This window comes from Caloenas nicobarica, chromosome 5 (genome assembly GCF_036013445.1).
Source record: "Caloenas nicobarica isolate bCalNic1 chromosome 5, bCalNic1.hap1, whole genome shotgun sequence".
Taxonomy (NCBI): domain Eukaryota; kingdom Metazoa; phylum Chordata; class Aves; order Columbiformes; family Columbidae; genus Caloenas; species Caloenas nicobarica.
The window spans coordinates 16634307-16652919 of record NC_088249.1 but is presented as its reverse complement, the minus strand read 5'-3'; the positions used below and the strand labels follow the sequence as shown (position 1 = coordinate 16652919).

The 18613-nt window shown below is 37.7% G+C and overlaps 1 protein-coding gene across 1 annotated transcript in view; it reads left to right on the top strand.

The window, feature by feature from the left end:
- SLC24A4 (solute carrier family 24 member 4) overlaps window positions 1-16805 on the top strand; it is an 88975-nt gene extending 72170 nt beyond the window's left edge. Inside the window, exons 13-17 of the mRNA XM_065635788.1 lie at window positions 9366-9532; window positions 11738-11852; window positions 14044-14156; window positions 14799-14864; window positions 16629-16805. Coding sequence (XP_065491860.1) covers window positions 9366-9532; window positions 11738-11852; window positions 14044-14156; window positions 14799-14864; window positions 16629-16805 — 638 coding nt within the window. The remainder of the gene's footprint in view (window positions 1-9365; window positions 9533-11737; window positions 11853-14043; window positions 14157-14798; window positions 14865-16628) is intronic.
- The last annotated feature ends 1808 nt before the right edge of the window (window positions 16806-18613 follow it).

The window sequence follows — 18613 nt, the reverse complement described above, 5'->3', positions numbered from 1 at the left end:
ACCCCTCACAGACACGTAGTCAGCAGTTATCTGTTGCACAGTTACTGTGTAACACAAATATTACTTGGCATAAATGGATATCACATGCAATGAAAAAGAAGAAAGAATTTTTCATGTTGTATATGATTCTAGTTTCATAGAGATTCCATTGCTTCAGTTGCTACCATTTCAGAAGGGATGTTTGTGACTGAACAAACATTGAAGCATGCAATGTGAAGGCTGGATAAAACCATATTTTTATGTGTTACTGTGTTGTGTGTGTCTTACAGCATCTTCTTGCAGTCAGCAGTTACAGATTTTCCTTGGGGGTGAAGAATGCAAGCAAACTGATTCATTGAAGACAAGCCCATTAGAGGGGGTCCTGATATAATCAATGAGATAATGAAGGAAGTGTTTTTATTGTATGGTGAAATAAGTGGATGCAAGTCAGCAATATGCTTGTACACATGAACATGTTGTTAATAGCAACAAAACCAACAATAATAACAGTAACAGTAATAAACGAACTCTAAAAGACCAAAAAATGTCTCCCCAACCCATCTTAAAAATGCAGGATTCAGTGCACGTGTTGGGAAAGAAGGTTTTTTAATTGAGTTGTATTTAGCAAGTTTTTGGATTCAAGTTTTAATTAGAGCAGTGCAATCATGCATTTCTTCTTACATTCCAGGACAATGCAGAAATGGTAACATGTGGCAAATGTTACCTGGAGACCATATTTGGATTTGTTCAAGACTCAATTTCTTTATGAATAAAAAATAGATCTTGGAGTAGAACTGCCTAACTGTGTGAGACATTCACAGTAGACAAAATGCTTTGAACTAAGGAGGCAGTTATTAGTTATGTCGTTTGCCATTTTAAAATGCAGTTTTTCTGCATTTTTGAGAAAGCCTTTAAAGATAATTGAGGTGTAACAGGCCAAAGTGGAACCAATGATGAAACTTCATACTGGACTGGAGCAAAAGTTCAAAATGAACTCAAAGAGTTGCATAAAAGTGGTAAAGTGATTGTTTAAAATCCTCATTGTTATCTTCAGGTTTTGTTATTCCTGTTGTCTGGAGATGATTATCTCTTGGTTGGATTCTCATTGCTCAACTGATATATTCTGAGGGAGAATTCTTTCATTTTTGCTTTCAGACGTACCACTTTAAAAACTCTGGAGAAAATTTAAAGAACAAGCATCATACGTTGTTGTTGTTTAAGTACTGTAGCACAAACAGTAGCCTAAAAAAATCCTGACATTTAAAACTGACTTTAGGGAACAGGTAGTTTGCAGAAAGTTTCCCAGAATCCCCTCTGGTTTTCTTTTGATATATTTTCAGGCTGGGAATAAGGCACATATATTGTCTAAAGATCAGAAGTTCATGTGTTCTTTCAGTGCTATAAAGAGCTCTATGAAGAATAAGCTTTCACTTTCCAATAGGACTTTCTAAGTCAATTGCTTGCAGTGCATGAAGTAGAAAATTCACTCCAGTATTTTAAGACATGAAACAGAAATAGCTATGAATTGGCCCAAACCTTTTTTTTCTGCTGTTCTGTGTCACCTTTTTTTAGCCTAGTTTGGAGCTAGAGTTTCTTTCCTTCAAATTGCATATTCTAGATCATTTTGCAAGAAGTCTTTTCTGAAACAGAAATAAATATGTGAAGTTTAAAGCATTACATCATTTCTGAGTGATTCCCAGTAATCATTTGCCATCTGTAAGGTTTTTTGTTGTTCTCTTATATCTTCTATCAATGGCAATGCACAGCAATAAATGTAGAGCTTTAACACACAGAAATAGAGAATAAAACTGTTACATAAAAACAGTCTCAAACTACAGCATCCAGCCTAGATCCCATGTGTCAGACATCCAGAGAGATTCACCCCCAGGGTGTGGTTCAGGCCCATCTTGAAACGGGAGACATAAAAACATCGTTTTTATGGAAACTACGTATGGTATCATACAAACCAGACTTTGCCTTTGGTTTCCGTGTGGGAAGAAACATTCTCTTTAAAAGAGGAATTCTTTTCTTGACCTAACCTTTAGGCCATGATGATTATCTTCCGAGAGAAAGGCTCATTTGATACTTTACAATTTGATTACAGTTGTTTGGAAATGGGTCTTAAACTTTAAAAACAAACCCAGAGATCAGAATAAAGCAGGATGAAACTGAGCAGGCATATGTTGACAACAAAATGATGTGTAAAAGCCGTTGCATAGCTCAGTAGTCTTTTAGAGCCCAGACTCAGAAAAGCACTTTGGTACAGCTCTTAATGGATACTTAAATCCCATTCACTGTCACATGTTCAGGATCCTTTAAAATACTCGGTGTTCTCAGCTCCTGCCGGTTTCACAGAAATGAAGAACTCCTTCTCTTACAGGATTGGACCGTGGATGCTTTATATAAGTCGTGATGGTGTTAGCTAAAATAAGAATAATAATTCCCAGGGCTAAAATGAGATGGCAATAAAGGAGATTAGCAATCCTGCCCAGTTTTGTACGGATCCAAAATATGAAGACAGCATGTAGGATAGAAGCAAAAAGGAATTAACAGTATCTACTAAAAACGTAAAAAATGTTTGTACTTGGTCAAACCAAATGTTTGTCTTGCCCAATATTCTGACTCCAACCAAGACTTTATGAAGAAGCCTGGGGAAGAATGAGACAGGATAAGTTGGACTTCAGCTGTTTTCAGCTCAAAGAACTTCCTGGACTGGGTGTAATATCTGAGTATTTAAAAATACTTAATGGATTTCTCTTCTTCCTTGGTGTGTCTAATTCTCGTCGAATCTTTGTAAATACTTAATACCCACAACATCCTTTGGGAAGGAGTTTCACAGCTGTGTGAAGAACCGTCTCCTTTTACGTGCTTTGAACCTGGCTCCTAATAGCTTCATTTGATGTTGTCTTTTGTTGGAAAGCACAGTGAACAAAGCAGAGCCCATGTACCTCACTTGAACGCTCAGGATGTTGTAGCTCTTTGTTATATCCACTATGGAGTTGTATGCCCTCAAGGTTGAGCTTGAGTTCCATGAAGAAACTTCTATATTTTCTGTCTGTGCAAACACCGATGCAGACAGTTCTTTTAGCTTCTCTGCAATGCCCACGTCTTCTCTTAGTACTCCTTTACACTTTGATCACTAGTGGACCCAGCAGACCTTCTGCTCCTAAAATATTTAAAGATTTTTTGTGAATTTTGATTCCTCTATGTAGTTGGTGCTCAGACTCTCTTTTTGGCCTGGTTTATGGTGCTTTTGCCTAAGTTTGGAAATATGATTTAGGTGGCTGAGTTAAGAAGAGAGCTGGTTTCCATAGCTGCTTTGATGTTGCAAGAGAGAAGTTCTTCCAAGAATGTAGTTCAGAGAAGGACCTAACTGTAGTATTCTGAAATGCTTTTTTGGAAGAGCTTCCTCTTGTCACTGCCCGTGTAATATCTACCTTAGAATTTGATTTCAGAACACAAATGTGCTTCTGAGGCACATTTCTATGTTGTCTCATGTACTGCACTTTGATTTGCATTGTGTTCTTCGAGCTCATGAGCCAGACTCCTTTTGTAGAAAACTAAACTGGAAAATGTGCTCCAGAAGAGCAATGAGTATTCTCTGCCTTGGAAGAGGATGCACAGGATAAAGTGGAAAAGAAGTGGGCAAGGATTTCATTTACTAACTCATCACATTGTGAAAAGGCAAAGAGAGACTTAAGGAAGTCTGTAAATCCCAGTTCTCCCTTAAAAAAACAATAAAGTAGACAGCAAGCTTAAAACATACAAAATAAACCATGCCAAAATCCAGCCAAGTCAAACAAGATATGGGGAGTACATCTGCTCAGTTACATTTTATTTTTGTTGAATATTGTCCTGTGTAAACTTATAGTAACTCTGAGAGTAAAGCTTGTCTCTGCATACTGGAGCTAATTCTTTTTTTCCCACTGTACCAAAAACGTGTCTTTAAAACAAAAATTGTTGTAATAAATCCAAATATGCAAAGTGTGGTAAAGGCACAGGCTGAAAATAGAAATTTGAGTTGTTTTGTACAGAACTCATGGTCTGGAATTTGGAACTTCTATTCTGGAAAATGAAACTTCCGAGAAAAGTGTCAGTAGTTTGGAAAATAGTCTGTTTTGGATGAGGAAGAAAAGTAAAACCTTGGTATTTTCCACAGAAAAAAAGGAATTGTTTCCAAAGCTCTGTTGCAGGAGAATTGCAATATAAGTGTTTTAATATGTCAACTGTGCACTTGGAAGGCTGACAAAGGCTGGGCCGTCTCGGATCCCCTTTTACACACTGTGGTAACACAGAGAAGCTCTTGCCCCCACAGCTCCTGGGGACAGCTGCAGAGCTGAAATCAATAAGAATTTTCCAAGTAGGTGGAGAAGCAGCTGCTGTGTTAATTTTCCTAACAGCAAGTTGAAAACCGTTTTCTCAGAAATTTATTTTGCAATAAACACATTTTTCAGTGGAAAATAGTTCTGGTGGAAAATTCACAATGCATTTAGTTTTTTATATCTGTTTCAGTTGTTTCTATGTTGAGTCCCATACTTGGGACAAAAATTTGTATTCCTCTGTTGTGTTTTGGATACTGCACATGCTCAGAAATTAATTAGGCTTTCAGATTGGCTAATTTACATATACTAAAGTTTTCCAATCAGTCTCAACTCTGATGAACAGCAGCACTTTCTAGCAGGAATTTACTTGTGGTCTGGGTTATTACAAAGCTCCCAGTGTGGAGGTGTGTATGTTACTGTTGCACATTTTCAGGTCAAGATTTGAATTAATATTGGTAATGATGTGTGGGTGCAAATATATCTTTGTAAATATAAAGCCTAATTAGGACCAAGGGGACAGGTAATTTAAAAATGACTTTTCATTGGGGGAAAAAAAGTTGGTCAGTTGATTGGTTGGGTTTTTTAATGAAAAATGGTAGAGAGATTTAAAAAGATGAAAAGAGGAATTTAAAAATGATGAAGTGGAGCGCCAAAAAAATCTGCAGCGATAATCTTCATAGGCCAGCCTGGATATGCCTTATTTTTCTTCTAAGTTTGCCGTTGTCAAAAGCAAAAAAAACCCAGAAAAGTAGAAAACAAGAGTAAACTCCAGGAAGCCTTAAATTAGAGAAAACCTTTCACGTTATTTCAAGTTACCTTAAATTAGAGATTTATACAAATACATTACAATACGGTTATGAAAATCCCGCGTGCCAATTAGATTCATTTTTTTCAGGAACGTTACAGTTTTTTTTAGTTCAGTCAGCTACTAACTGCCTTGTTCAAGGAGATGTTTCTTTCACATGTGAAAGTTTAGGCACGTTCTGAAGCAGCTGATGTGTGGAGCAGTGCTCTGTGCTCGGCTGCTGCCTTCCAGAGGGTAGACTGAGTGGACAAGCACTCAAATTTCACTAACTACAGTAACTTAGATCTGACTCCTGATGGTGAAGTTGCGGACTCCAGTCTGTGTATATTCAAGAAAAGCTTTTTCTATGCAGCTTATTGACTAGGACAGGTAGGCTGTGTGCACTGAATGTGTTCGAAGTTCTGCTTCAGACTAGCTTGGGCCCATGGACTAAACACCCATTAGTATGTGGAGCACTTTTAAATTTGTGCTTCTGGTTCAGCTTTATACCAAGGGAATCTCATTGGTGTGATGCAAGGCTGCTCCGTGTTGCAAACTAAAATACAGTAAATTGCAAACCAAAATACAGTAAATGGAGACAATCAGGAGATTTAATTGAAGTGTACGCTTTCTGATCAGAATGAAAACACAGGTGTAGTTTCACACTTTCCTACCGAGCTTCTCTCAGATCTTTGTGAATGTTGTGAGTAGGACATGTTGTGAATAGGACAGCATTTTTCCTGTAAAAGGCACTTTGGTGCCTTAAGGAAATATTTGTTTCCTTTCAGTGCTGTGATGTGTGGTTTTGACCAGATAGTGTTTACCAGGACACTATCTGTATGTGAAAGTAATTATTGTAAGCATAACATCTGGAAAAATTACAAGCCCAGGAATGCACTAAAAATCAGCAAAGGGTGCTTTGTTGTAGGGCTGCCACTTCGTTTTTAGAAACATTGTAATCAGGCTCTTGTGTAATGATACCTCTCTGAAATACTTGGCATCCTTGGCTTCCAAATATCTGGAGAAATGGGAAAATGGATGTATAAAGTAGGCAAAATAACTTTGTGCAAAAAGCCTCATCTTTCTGTTTTACAGTAGGGTGAAGTGAACAGAATATAGACCAGTGTTGCTTTCTGTACTAAAACAATATTCTTTCATCATTGTTGTGGGGAGTGCAACAAACAAAATACACCTTTCCTCAGCTCTGTGGGTTCCCACAGGAGCCTTCAGACCCAGGGCTCCTAGGAGTGGCCAGTAGTGGTGTTAAAACAACTGCCTTGTAATGGGACCGGTAGTCTGGTTTTGTAAAATAGCTATGCATCTAATAGTAGCCTTAATTAGGATGATAATTTAATTCCTTACAGAGGTACTAGGGAGCTAAGCAGCAATCATAAAATAGTTTGTTGTGAACTAAAAGCGTACTGCAATTTAACAAATGTATCACTAAATCATTTTAATGGTTATTTTAGAGTGATGGTCAAAACCAAAACAACAGAGCAGCACAAGAAGTACTTTCAAAAGAACTAAAAAAAAAAAAAAAATTCAAGCTGTATATTGTTTGTACATTCATCTAAGCCGGGTAAAATGAATGAAGTAATCTGTTTCCTAAGGAAATAGTCTCCCTTTATTGAGGTTGCTGCAAAAATTGCTAAATTCTTACAAAACTACCAAGTTACAGCATAAGAGTAGACTTCTTTAGCACTGGGTGTCACACAAGTTCCATGACCCAGCATAGCAGGAGCTGAAGAAAATGGCCTGAGTCAGAACCAAGGCCAAATATACTTAAGGCTTCATATAAAGTTTATAAAAGCTAGCAGACCCTGTCACAAAAGAGAAGCCAATGTAAAGTGTGTCAAGTAGGCTGCTTTGGCCATGGTGGTTCAGAACTATTGCAGCCAGTCAGCTTCTCTGTCAAGCCAGCAAAACCCAGAATTACATGCAGTTATTGTTCACCAAAGTCTCAATCCTGGTTGTCATGTAATAAATGCAAATGTCACTTCCACAAACCATCTAGCTGTAAAAAACAGTTCCGACTCATGGTGCTGTGTGGATAAAGCATCACCACTAACAGAGTCAGGAATTTTAATCTGACACACATCCATTCAAACCGAGCAAAGATAAGGAAAAGGCAAGTCTTCCTCCACTAATATTTCAGTTTTCCTGGAGCTGAGCAACCTAGCACTGCCAGTGGTAAGGCACTGTGAATTCTCACACTTTAGCATTTGTTTAAATAATTTAGGGCAGTAGGCAGGATCCCTGACAAGATATATATTCCCCAGCAGAGGCTGAGTGCATCTATTTATTTGTTCTCTGGGCAATTTTGTTTCTTCTCTTCATGTTATTGAAAAAATAAATGGGACTGAATCTCCTGTGTGTAGCAGCACTGAAGTCAGTCAGATTAAACCCATATCAGATCAGAATTAGATCCGTATTTTTTTCCTGTCAGTCACTACTCACCCTGTGTTTCAAATTACGTACTGAGGAAATTACTGACCTAGGCTGTGCTGACTTGTTGACTATGAATCAAGCTTAGCAACTTGGGTAGACAAGGAGTAAAATTAACTAGCAAGCATCTTTTAATGATCTAAACTGTATCAAATTACACAGGAGGAGGTATAAATTACCGTAGGATATTTACAGCCTTGTTAACAGAGTTAAAGTGAGATATAAGCTAAGAAGTGTCATTTTGTGGACAGAACAGATAAAAGATAACTGTTTTAAAAATCTGTACAGCAGTATATGTAACCAGAGGGGAAAAGGACTTTCCTGTAAAATCTGTTACAGATCCCCAGTGATATGTAAAATTCTAGAATTAGAATTGACCCAAGGAGACTTTGGTAGTTTTATGTTAGAAGTTCCACAGCCACAAGCTAAATAGGAATAAAGAGCCAAGCTTAGTCTAAGATTTCCTGGTGGGTTGATGGCATCTCAGAATTCACAAGACAATCTCAAGTTAAGGAGCTGATTCATAACTTAAGCAACGCAGTTTAATACTAGAATACATACAGAAGTAAATTAATAGAGACTTACATTTGGACTTACCAAGTTAAATTAGACTAGTAAGTAGACTCATAAATTACAGAATTATTATTAATTTTTAAATGTTTAATATTTAATTATATCTGGTGCACATTAGTCCAGAGGGCAGATTTCAATCTAATTGAAATCACTGACAAAACTTCCCATTAAACAAATCCTAAATCCCAGTGTCTTCACTGAAAGAAAATTCCTGGTGAAATTGATAGGAGATTTCACTTATTATTACCTGCCCTTTATAATTTAACTAAATACCTTCACTGGAAGATGTATCTGATAGTTTTCTTCAATGCGATCAATGCGATCAACAGTTTTATTCATAATGGCATATTTTACTAGATCTCATGCGTATAATTATCAGTTAGTGATGGAGATCCTTTCTAGCGTAATTCTAAAGCAATGTATAGAAAACCCAAACAAAAACCACCATGCTGTTTGCTGCGATACTCTGGTTTAGCCTGATAAACAAATTTGTTATCCTACTTGCACGATACCTCATGAAGCATATAAGTGCCCTGTTTATATATGGCCCCATTATAAAATAATTTATGTACTGATATTTATGTACGCATTTATTATACAATACTTTACATTTTTAAAAAGTGAGGAGGTATGTAGTTGTCTTCAATAATGATGGTTGACTTTGTAGAGCTGTATAAGGGACATCATTATCTTTGGTTTCCTTTTACAGAGGATAAGAGACCATCTCAAGGTGGTGCTATCTGCAGTTGGAGAGAGTTATTTTAACAAGTCTAGATCTCCTAAGTACCAGTGTAAAGTTCTGCCCGAGTGACCACAGTGAAGCATGTGAAACAAGTTTGTCATGTTCCTAGGCTGGATCTGTGCTTCTATTTTCTGTGAAAGTATTTGTTTGGTTTGGGTTTGTTGTGTTTTGTTTGTTTGTTTTTTAATTTGGTATTAATAGTAAAACAAGTATTTGAAAGAGCAACAAGCCTGACTGTTAACTTGGGTTTTAAAATCATCCATGCTTTTAAATCATTGTAATTCTTTCATGGATTTACATAGACCTTGGCAGACTTATAACTATAAGGTTCTGGATGTGTATGCAGAACTTGGCTGAGAGTGACGAGACCAGCTATAGATGAAAGATACACTGGAAAATGAACTGACTTGTACTACTGTAAACATCCTTCTGGGATCATCTGCTGTGTTCAAAGAGGTGTAACTGGGCCTGGGATAGTGATGGGAAAGCTAAACTTGTTCTTCTTTTCTTTGTCCCGCAGATGGAAAAATGAACAAAATTAAATGGATTTTGACATGGCCATTGATATTCATGCTCTTTTGCACCATTCCAAACTGCAGCAAACCACGCTGGGAGAGGTTCTTTATGCTGACATTTATCTTATCCACTCTCTGGATTGCCTTGTTCTCCTACTTCATGGTGTGGATGGTAAGTGCATGTAGCAGGATTTCCCATACTGAGTGAAACGTGCATCTTGAAATAGATAATAGATTTTTTTGTGTATTTCTTAAAGAAAGGCATGTAACTGTAGCACAGTCTGTTCAGCTCATACTCTAATTATTATAATTCTAGCTTTCTTTTGCTCTTCTCTGCACAAATAATTGGGGTCCAATAGGGTCCAATACAGTACAGGAAGGTGCCAGCTTGATTTTCAACCAACTAGTAAAAGGGAGTTTAAATGGAAACATTTAACTCTCTCATTTAACTGAGACACTTTCAGAAATTTGGCTGCAGGGTCTGATACTGAAACATGCATAAAAGGCAGATGAGTGGCAAAATTTGAAGACTCACAAGTGGTGTAAAACACCTCAAGTGGACTAGGATAATGCAAGAAAATCTTTCTTAGTGAAGAGCATTATGATTGCTGGTATATTTCTGTTTGTCTTGGATTTGCCAGAAGCAGTGTATCAGGTGTAGATCTGTAAGCTGTTGATGCAGGAGCGCGCTTATTTGAAGATTTGAAAGGTTCCTATTGTTTCTTTCTTACCCTCTTTCAGTTTCTCAAATTTACATTTTCAGTCAGAGAAGAGGCATGAATAAGAAAGCTACTTAAATTAGTTTCTGTGATCAAAAAATCAGCCATACTTTTGAAGTATAGAAAGCTACCTTTTCCTACCCTAAAAGATGCAAAACCAAAAAGTTGTATATACCTATAACTGGAAATTAGTAGGATGTGCTGCTGAAGAATTTATATGCCCATTTCTCCTTTTAAAGGAAAATATAGTGAAGAAACCTTCAGCTGGTTTCATACTGGAATGTATATTTTCACATATATACTCTCATAGTCATGTATATATGCTTCTCTAGTCATGCATATGGAGGAATTTTTGTTCATCAGATTCTTACCAGCAAAATCTTTTTTGGCTGGAGAACACCTCTACCTTCCTTAGATGTTCTAGACATTTGCAGACAGCTTTATATTTATGTTTCCTCTCATGGAAGATTGTGTTTTCTGTATACTTTTTGCAACTTTCTGTACAAGTTTTGCATTGTAGAGTAATCCTCTTCTTTCTTAACATAGACTGTGTTGGAGAAATTCATATGCCAGCCACTCATTCTGCCTGGCATGATGGTGCCAAAGCCACACATTCATTTCCTACCATGTGTCCTTTGCAAGACCACACTCTGTACCTTGGTTCCTTTTGTAGATGTCCCCTTCAGAAATGAGAGATGTGCTCATGAAGGCTGCCACACAGCTTATTTTAAGAGGCAGCCAGACCTTAATACCCCATTATCACTTGCAGCAGGAGAATCGTGCCCACTCCTATTTCTGAGTCACAGCTTGCCCCTGAGAATAAGGTTTGTGAGCGGGTTCCTAAAATATACCTTTTCTTTGGCAAAGGGTCCAGTTTTCCTCATGTGAGAGACTGCCAAACTATTTCAAGAAAACAACACAGAGCCTTAAAGCTTTCCACCTTCAGCAGTCCCAGCTGGGAGGCAGCTGCCTGTCCCTGACTCAGTCTTCTCATGAGACTGTTTCCTTTTCAGCTGCCTCTTCAGCCTTTTCTCTTGACACTTTTTCAGTCTTCTTCAGATGTTCCAGCTAAATACAGTTCCCTCTCCTTTCTAAGAGTTCTGCTACAAGCTTCAGCCATTCCCTAAGCTCTTTTAAAGCTGCATCTAGACTCCCAGGGGACAATATAAACAGACTTGCTCACTTTGGGATTATATCAGGAGTCATACAAGAAACCAGTTCCTTCTTTATGTGTTGGGATAAAAAAGTTCTTTTTATCTCTGCCCCTATATCACAATATAAGTTGGCTACAGTCCTTTTGAAAACAGAACCAGCAAGAATCTTGACATTCTTGGGAATAAAAAAAAAAGCCCACAAGTTGGATTATATCTGTGCTCCTCCTTATAAGATCAATATCTCCTGTTAGAAATACGGAAGTGGAGCTTTTTATTTGCTCATAAAATGTTGAATAATATGAGCCAAAGTACTTTTCCTTTTCACAGGGTTGCTTTTAGGCTGTTTATTCCACAATTATTTAATTTGCAGAAATGGATAAATATCCTGAGTCTAATCCTGTTAGGGTCCACACCATAAATCAAAGTTAAGAGTCTGCCACACCTCTATTGGAATGAGGAGACTTTCCGTATATGATAGGTTAATGTATTTTCCTCCCTGTTCAGGTGACTGTGATTGGATACACCCTTGGGATACCAGATGTGATCATGGGCATTACTTTCCTCGCTGCAGGAACGAGTGTCCCAGACTGCATGGCCAGCCTAATAGTAGCAAGACAAGGTACTGTGTCTGCTGAAGTACAACTGCAATCTTACGTACATGCTCCATGATTTGCTTCCTCCATATGCACAAATTCTCAATGCAATTTTATTCTTCTTTTTCTTTTATTTTTAATTGTTCAGGGCCTTGTTAAAAGCCAAAACACTTTACTTATTATTGTGAACCAAAAAAATAGTCCCTGTCCTGTTATCTTTTGCTTATTGGGACTGAGCACACCCTGGTATTCGAGAAGGTCATTCAACACTCAGATATCCCATGCATAGTATGTATCAGTCAGAGTAAAATGATAAAAGTAGTAGACAAAACTGGAGTATCAGCTATTAAAACCTATATCAAAGAATATATGCTGGGCAGCACTGGTCCCTGTAAAACTTGTACTGATTTCTAGAAGACCTCTCAAACCCAGGGAAGTGAAGTTGTTTAAGTGGATCTACCAGAAGTGATGTTGCTCCAAGTATACTTCTCATTCAAATGCAGGCCACTTTTCAATTGGGACATATGAACAGCGACACTTCAAAAGGTTTTAGAGGTCAGCTATGTTGTCATCAGCTTTCCAACTGAAATTGTCAAAGGCTTTCTCATGTGTCTTTAAGTTTTGATTAAGGTTCTTTACATGTTATTTTGTACTTGAGAAATACATGTAGCCACATCCCTTCCTGTTGTTCAAAAATATCAAACCTGACAGTGTGATCTCCTGTACTGCAATAGAATAAGAAAAGGTCCTAATTGTATTCTTTTCCACTGTTCCAATTCCCATAGTCTTTTTTGTTCCTCAGGTAGTGAGATCTCCAGCACACATCATTGGGTAAACAACAAGAATTCTGAAGTGATAAATTAAGTACTCAAAAGCCCTACCTTTGTAATTCGAGACAGGAGTAGTGCTATTAAATGCTGCTTAATTGAAAATAATTCTATATTTCAAAGATTCCACTTTCCAGGTTGTATTATTTGTTGAGTGCAGGAAAATCTCACACAAAGCAGAACAAAAAAAAGTATTCAGGAATCTCGTGGAACTACCTTCCCATTAAATTAGTTTTCCATATGTAGTATTAAAGCCAACTGATATTTGCAAGAACAGAAAGAAAACATGTTTTACATTTTTAAATGAACAGACTGCTTCTTTAGATTAGTTCTCTAGTATTAGGCGAAACTACTGCAGGGATTGTTTCCTCTGAAAGCGAAGGTATGCACTAGCTTGGCAAAAGCAGCCCCATTCTCTCAAAACAATACAGGGACTTTGTGCTACTTGAATTCGAGAGAGTTGCTTACTGATAGATTGCAGATAAATATCTAAAAAGTAAAAGTAAAGATGGACACAATGGTAATATGGATCCAAAGCATAACCTTTCTCTCAGCAGCTGTCTGCAAGAAGATACTGTACTTACAGTGTGGTAGTGTCTGTCTCCACTCTATGTACTTGTGGGACATGTCCCTTTTATGTCAGAGTTCCTCTTCCATTCCAGCATTCCCTCTGTGGAAGCGGTTCAATAGTTAGGCAAGTGCCTAAGAGAAATTAGCAGGGACAGAGAAGAATTCTGCCTTCCTCACATCCATTGACACTGGTGCAGAATGAGATGCCAGCCAGTGATGAGCATTAGGAGTAGATTTTGGGTAATGCCTAGGGACTTCAGCACCATTCACTCTTTTTTTCCTTTCTTGTAGCATTTTATTGCTCCTGAATTGAAATCATTGCTGATTAAGCCCCACAGAAGTGCTTAATATCTTTGACTACCACCTAGTTGGGCTCTTTTCAGGATCGCTTTTCATCATTTACATGAGATAAAGGCCATATGTCTGCTTACTAAATCCAGTACATAATCTTCAGGTTCCCTGTGGTGGCAGACTACCTAGAAAAAGACGTTATTTTAATTGGCATTGAACCCAGTTGCTGAATGTATACCACACACCCAGTAAAGGCTCTGCAAGACACAGGGGAAGATGTAGCTGGAGTGAGCAATTTTTGCACGCTTCTTTCAGAAGTCATGCAAAGATTATGGAAGTTGTCTCCCTGCCTCAGATACTCTGGCCAGTCTAGGGGGGCTTGGATCAATGCAGATTATTCCACTTTACTTTTCTCTAGTATACAGTGTAATGGTCCTATACTTTGTTTTTGCCCGAGAGTTTGGTTTTTGTGTGTGTTTTTGTTTGTTTGTGTATTTTTTGTTCGATTTTTTGGTTTTTTTCTCTGCAGGCCTTGGTGACATGGCAGTATCCAACACAATAGGGAGCAATGTCTTTGACATTCTGGTGGGCCTTGGCGTTCCATGGGGTTTGCAGACCATAGCGCTTTTTTGGGGATCGACTGTATGTATACTTGGCAAATCTTTAATTTGTTCTTTCTGTCTATTTTAAAAAAATATATCTTAAAGCATGCAAATAATTTTTTTTTTTTTTTTTTTTAAAAAAAAAAGGCAACCTACTGAGCATGTTATTGGTTGCTAAAGAAGGTGCTATTTCTTTGCCAGGGAACCAGCAGTTAAGGAAGCAATTTTCCTTCCACAAGTTGCGATTAATTCCCAGTTTGTCAACTGGAGTACATTATACTGTATAGCAGAAAAATGGCGCCATGGATATCTGTTCTTCGCTCTGTCATTTTCTGACTACACAGCTTCAAGCACACCTGTCTGTCTCCCTGTACCTTAGCATTTTTGTCTGTAACATGAGTATAACAGCATATCTCTCTCTCCTGAGGATCTTTTAACATAAAATCCATTATAAATGCTGGATATTTTTTATGGAGGTGGGATTACTTATACATTTGTTTTGATTCCTTAATTTTCCCTTCTTCATTATGATAAATCTATCATGGATTTGCATAGTTTAAAATCTGTAAGTCAGTCACTGTTCAAAACAGAAGGTGGAACATATATCAGTAAATTGATTTCTGATCTCCAAAGCGGAGTTATATGCTGAGCATTTTAAAGGTCTCTTCTCTAATTCCCACAGGTTAAGATAAACAGCAAAGGACTGGTCTACTCAGTTGCACTTTTACTAGGATCAGTGGCACTTACAGTAAGTATTTGAGTGTTTCTAAGTATTCCAATTGCAAAATACTTATTAGGTATTTACATGTTATAGAAGGGTAAAATGGAAACGCTTATTATCCCCAAAGCATTGATTCTTATAAAGTATCATTCTTCTAGCAATGCCATGAGTTGAAGAGCTACCATAGTCCTCAGTGAGGACTGAAATCTGACATTTGGTGCAAGAGATGCTGGATAGGTGTAGCTCCCATTGATTTCAGTAGTGGTGTTGAAATTGTGGGATCCAGTAATACTTCGATGCTCTCATGTCCAGCTGCATAGCCCAGGTCTGTCTCTATGTTGGGACAAGACCCAGCTATGCTTCTTCACCCTTTGCCCTTGTCTCTGATTTCTAAAACCAGCCTGGACTAAGCAAGTGCTGTAGCTAAAATCCTTAGTGAAGGCTAGTCTGTGAGGACTGTGAACCTCAGAATTTTGAATAGGCATGCTAAATGTCATGCAGCATAAGACACCCTTGTAACCCATGACTTGTTAAGTAAAACAATAATTCTGTTTCAAAAGTCAATTTTACTGGTACTGAACATCTGATCCTGCTGACTCCAGGGAGCCCTTTGTGGGAAGAATCAAATCCCAAAGGTATAAAAATATCCACTTACACTAATGTCTTTCACTGATTGCCTGTGGAGGCTCTGTAGAGGAGGGGATCACCACTGGAGATTTTGCACTGTTGCATGACAAGGTCTTACAAAACTCCACATCATCTGTGCACGACTTAAGCGATAGAATGACCAGGGCTGTTCACTCTGCCACTAACTTCCTAATGCACCCGATATATAAGCTGTGGGAGCCTGTTCTTTTCTTATCGCCAGTTATGCCATACTGCACGATGCCTGTGAAAGAACAAAAGTGTTAAGTAAACATTTGTATCCAATGTTGTTGCATGAATATTGGTGATTAGCACCTTGGAAAAAATGAGAGGATTATGCAGATATATTACTATGGTAGCTGTTCATGCTTTTATGAAGAGTGTCTTTTCATAGCAGAAGCCATATCACCTGAGTTTGAAGTATCTACTGTTGTCTCATTTGTTCTTCTCGATACCCTGATGCACACAAACTCTCCCAGCAAAACTCAGTGGAGAGTTTTGAGCAAAACAAATAATAATTCAGAGGCACTTAACCTCATTGAAAATAGATGCCTTCGTGAGGACTTCGTTGCTTTGCTACCTGTAACTTGTAACTCCCCTTAGTTCTGGAGCTGAGCAGAACATCAAAGAAGGCACCTCTTCTGAAGCTGTTGAAAGAATGAACATGAGGTGCTGGCGTGCTGCTGGGACATAAAGGATCAGTGGGGGAACACGGGAGGGAGAGGCATTCAAGTAGTTCAGTGCATTCCTTCAGTTCACACTGAATCAAGAAATGAGTGCTGTCTGACTAGAATGTGCACCACGTACTGAAAATGCACCACAGACCGAAACTGAGCACCTAGAGCCCCGACTCTTCAATACATAAAGAATTTGTTAAGGTGCCTTTAACTGGATTCATTTAATATTTTGTAAAAGGATCTTAGGACAACTGAGAGTCAGGCCAGACTTTGAGTTCTTAGTCTGGGCTTTTACATTCCTTTTCTTGGTTAGAAAAATCTATGTTGCCTTTTTGATCTGTAAAATACTGAGAATATATTTCATCTTCATTCCAGATCTCTAATTCAAAAGGCTTATTTTTAGCTTATAATGATTGTTTCCAAAAGTCTCCTTTGGGGCTTAATTAACTAACACTTTGTTTGCTTGCAGGTGCTTGGAATCCATGTAAATAAGTGGAAACTTGACAGGAAATTAGGCATCTACGTGTTGTTTCTTTATGCTATTTTCTTGTGCTTCTCTATATTGATAGAGTTTAATGTCTTCACCTTTGTCAACCTCCCTATGTGCCGAGGCGAATACAGCAAGGAGAGAGACAAATTCTTCTGATGACCTCTGCTGTAAATGACAGGAGGCATTTCACCTTTCTACCTACTTTCCTTCAGTAATTTGAGTGTCGTTCCTGCTTCATCAGCTAACAAGCACTTTTACCTGTGTGGAAGGAAAGTGTACCTTTCTTTTAACATGCTAGCTCGAGGCAACCAAAGCATTTTCCTCCTCTTTGGATATTGCTGCTCAGTCATAAAGCTGTGTGGATCTTATGCAGGACTCTAAAACAACCCGTTTCTGGGACATTCTCCTTTTGCAGACAATCAACCACCACCACCATGGTTAGCAAAAGGATGGGAGAAAAATCTTTATAGTTCCTTTGGTTTTGCCATTTATTTTCCATGGAAGAGGCAAGTTCGGAACTTTTCTTGGCTCGGTCAAAATGTCTCAACTACAGGACCAGGAAGTCCAAGGCACATATCATGGCATGCACTGTTGAGGACATTATTTCACCCTTCAAGTGCTCTGCTTATAGAGGAACTGCACTGACAGCTTTTGATGGCAGTGTTGAATATTTATCACTCTTTCCAATGAACATGAACAATGTGGCAGAGAAAGAAGAGGAAGTGGTTCTACATTGTATCATTTGCGATGATGCACACTAAAAGTCAAAGGATCTGCACACTGAAGAAGAGAATTACATGCAGAAATTCATACTTGAAAAAATATGGTTTACCGCTCATGAGGAATGCTGTATACATAAATATAAACTAACATTTGTGGAATATTACACCACAAGAAAAACTTTGCATTGGCCCTTGTAAGCCCATTGTGTAGATTTAGAAGAAATTAAACAAATAAAATATAACTGGGTGCTCAGTAACTATCAGTTATTGTTATCAGCTGAGAGTAGTATCTCAACATAATCCAGACTTTGTGACAACAAAACCCACCCTGATTATGATTTGATTTGATTGGTGGGAGGAAGAAGCTTGTTTCATCAGTTGAGAAGCTGGTGTATTCTTCTCCATTTTTCCTTTATTCCCAGAAGCTTAATGAGATGAGTGTCTGACATTGAGCAGTGTAGATAAGAAACACATAGACAAAACCAAGTATTTCAAGAGAATGTCGTACTTTATTTGATTGCATGCAAGTTTTGAAGTATTATATACTTCTTTTTAACCCCTACTAGAAGCCAAGTTTTTATATCCTTTCCACCAGCATAAATCTGAGGTAAGGAATTACTCTGGATGTAATCGACAGCAAGATCTGGCCCAGAGTGTTAAAAATAATGGGCAACATTCCACATTGTAGCAGTCATTATGAATGCAAATCTCTGAGACAGCATATATTGAATTGCTACTAAACTTTAAAAATATTTTAAAACTGTATGTGAATCATCACATAAAGTTTCTAAAGAAGCACAGTTAACTTTATACATAGATTTTTTTAATTTTTTAATGTTTATAAACCAAAACAAATCTATCAACTGTCGATACATTTTTAAATATATTAATATTTTGCACTTAAGACTATAGAAAATCCCATTATTGTGTCAATGAGAACATGCTATAAAATCTTAGCGAATAAGCACTTATTCAGAAAGTTCCTTATTTTGACATATATGACAAATAATTATGTTTAACCAGCTCACATGCAGAATACTGTTTACACCAGGCAATGTGTTTACAATGAAGGCTATTTTTAAAATTATTTTGGTATAAATAAAGGAGTGTATTCTGCTGTTGAATATTTTTAGTAATTGGATCCTGTCAATGGAATCCTAAGGAAAAAAGAGCAATGTATTTGTTATTTGTTTTATACTTTGTTACAAATGTCAGTATTAGTATCTATTTACGGTTTTTCAC